The following is a 3215-nucleotide window of genomic DNA, read 5'->3' as shown; positions in this document are numbered from 1 at the left end:
ATTGAAATTTTCTACATGTTGCTATATTTTGATTATAATAAGCATTGTTCATATATTTTGAATGAAGCCTTTATTTGTCATTAGAATTACATTTTATTACCTCTTACTATTTATGTTATCCACCATCTTCATAATCAGTCAAATACATAGCAGATGGATATAGCAATATTGCTAAATATCAACTCGGAAAAGGAGTAATATCATAAAAACGGTCAGGATGGGGCAAGTAAGAAGTTTATTTGATTTTTGAAATCTACAGTAAATTTGCTAAGGTAACTTTTGCATTACAGCATGCAAACTTCCTACAAATGTTCCAAGGAAGAAATGAACCCAAAATTGGTTGCTGACTGCCTGTGAGCTACAGGATAAAGATTGCTCGTCTGATTGAAGGAAACATCCTCTGGCAAAGTGAAAGGGAATTGTAACCTAAGTACAGTTCTTGTACGTATCATTTCATTCATGATACAGAGACAAAATGAGTGTTTAATGATTTATATGCCTAGCGCCTAAAGTGTAATTCAGAAAACTGGCATACTTAAAAAAAAAATAAATAAATAAATCGGCTCATGAGAGATTCAACCCCCTGTCAAATTAGATCAACCATATTTATTGAAATTATAAACCTACTTTCCTAGATAACTATCTGAAACAAGCATAGTTCACAAAGCACTCCAGTTCTCCTACCAAATGGTTACCCAGATGATTTTATACTTGTGTTCCACATAATAATTACTGCAGAGGGTGTCTTGTAGCCAAAAAGTCCCCTTTCAAAAACAGGTATGTAAACTTGAATGTTGCAGTTATGTTACTGCTAATTAAAGAAATGTGAAATGAACTATAGAGTTGTCTAACAGGATACAGCTTAAGAAATGCAAGTACACAAAACAGGCAATTTCACTGTATGTAAACACTTGGAAAGCAGTCTACTCTTAGGCCTAATCCATTTTCCATTTCACTTTTCTGTGGGTGTTTCTTCACCTGATACTGAAGCAAGGTTTCAAGCCAGGGCCAGGTGGGCAAGCTTCTTGCAGATGTACCTGTTGGCAGAATAAGGTAATGTTTTCATATTTCTTCTTCTAAAGGAAATTACTTTGAACTGGAAAAATTGGTTGACTTCTAACGCATTGCCTAAGTTGATAGCAATAATTCAACTTCATATAGCATAAGGAAAATGTGTACAGACACCAGCCTCTTTTCAAACATTCAACTTACTGACATTCAACTTACTGACATTCAGAGATACAAACAAACGGGGTCACAAATTAAAATTGTCTTCAGCGAGTTCCCCTTTTCCACCCAGATGTTCAGATTTTGTTCTGCGCACCTTTTCTATAAATACAGTATTGTTTGTACAGAGAATTGTGTTTAGGATGAAAAAAGGCAGAGTACTGTATTGACTTTATATCATACTGTATTTAAAATAGACATGAAGAGTGTAGTGACTGCCTTACAAACAATTCAAGATACAAAGAACTGCCAGGAATGTAACTCATTTGGAAGTAGGGTGATGTCTGTATCTAGATCAACGTAAAGTAGTCCTTAGAAAGTAGCTATGGATTAGATCCAAATCACTCGCTGTTATAGACTTTATGATTTTGGAGTTAATTGAAGTGGCGTACCCATGTCTAATGACGATTCATTTTACACTATTCCTTACCTGAACTCCCTGTCACAGGAAATATCATTGAGACCTTGGCCACGAGAGCTGAAATGGATACAGTCCTCTCCTGAGCCGGCACTGTTGGGCTCACCTTTCTGCCACCTGGTGGGAGCAAGATAATCTTTGCTGAGAAACAGCGAAGTGAGGTTGTAGTCAGTCACTCATTTCCGCCATAAAGGGGTAGTGCCGTCAGTGCATCTCATGCAGTACACTGTAGGCATTACTGAAGATTCTTATCAACGTCCCTTTTTAAGGTCCCTATCTGCCAAACCCCGATTATTTCTTTTACTGTACCTTCAATCATAACCTTTCTTTCTTTTTACCTTCCACCCTCTCCTAACAAATGGTTCACAGTTCAGCTGTGAGGTTTTCCTCCTGTTATACGTTTGAAACGTCTATATTGTTAATTTCGGTTTCATCTTTGAATGTCCCCAGAGGTCCCAGTGCTTGGCCTCTGTCCTATTTCTATATTCTATTCAATTCCCCAGTTTTCTTGAAAAAGCATAATGCTGTTTTTTTTTTTTATCTATGTATCTCATTAATCATGAATTCCTATTGCTACAACTTCAGATCTTACCATGATTCAACGCTTTGGTGAATGGTGCCATCTGCAACCCATCTGTAGGTCCCTTCTTGTTGCTGGTCACTAAGCCCTATGTAGGTGGCGTGACCTTTTGCAAGACCTGCAAAGAGAATAACTGATTAGATTCCATGGGAAAGCATAATTCTCCATCTTTGTCTCATAGCCCATTTTATAAAATAAAAGTTGAATCTCCTGCCTAGAAATTCTACGGAAATAGATGAAACAAAATTTGCCTTGATATCTTTCAAAATAAGTAAACGAAATAACAGAATTAAAGTTAGCTTATTCCCCTAAAGCCTTACTGATACATACCATCAAGTTGCTATTAAATTGTATTGTGGTCAGTTATATTAGATCATCTAAAGATTAAAATCTTTGGCTAGGTTTATTTGAAATAAAAACAGTGACTTGTCTGATTGATTAAGCAAACTTGATGGTACCACTGTGGTGGCTTCCTTACATTTAAATTCACTTTTAGTTCTACTCACGATAGAGGAAGTCGTACTCTTCGTCATGAGTTATCTTGACCAAGTCAGAATTCAAGGCTATGCACTTTTGACGGCTATCTTGCCAAGTGCTGGTGTCCTTACTTATGAAGTAACAGAAGGTTCTGAGCCTACGCCAACCCCCTTCACAGACAAGATGATCTGTAAGTTAGATTTAGATCTTTCATAACAGCATTGAACGTTCTTGGCATGTAAGTGTTCAGGATGGTATGTATGTATGTATGTATGTATATATACTATATATATATATATATATATATAATATATATATATATATATATATATATGTGTGTGTGTGTGTGTGTGTGTGTGTGTGTGGTGTGTGTGCGTGTGCATTTTTTAGTCTTTCACAGTGTTTATGCTAGCAATCTCCTTTGTGGGACTGACTTCTTTGATGAAGACTTTTTTTCTCATACCATCTGCACGACCAGAAGAGGGATCCAAGGTCAGCATCAACACGCCAAAT

General features: G+C 36.5%; 1 protein-coding gene across 1 annotated transcript in view; it reads right to left on the bottom strand.

Moving 5' to 3' along the window:
* Positions 1-218: 218 nt before the first annotated feature.
* Positions 219-3215, bottom strand: part of LOC135203519 (CD209 antigen-like protein E) — a 342380-nt gene continuing 339383 nt past the window's right edge. Inside the window, exons 4-7 of the mRNA XM_064233251.1 lie at positions 2732-2890; positions 2238-2343; positions 1658-1762; positions 219-1037 (exon numbers count right to left, since the gene is read on the bottom strand). Coding sequence (XP_064089321.1) covers positions 998-1037; positions 1658-1762; positions 2238-2343; positions 2732-2890 — 410 coding nt within the window. The 3' untranslated portion in view covers positions 219-997. The remainder of the gene's footprint in view (positions 1038-1657; positions 1763-2237; positions 2344-2731; positions 2891-3215) is intronic.

Source organism: Macrobrachium nipponense, chromosome 36, assembly GCF_015104395.2.
Source record: "Macrobrachium nipponense isolate FS-2020 chromosome 36, ASM1510439v2, whole genome shotgun sequence".
Taxonomy (NCBI): domain Eukaryota; kingdom Metazoa; phylum Arthropoda; class Malacostraca; order Decapoda; family Palaemonidae; genus Macrobrachium; species Macrobrachium nipponense.
This window is presented reverse-complemented; position numbering and strand designations above follow the sequence as displayed.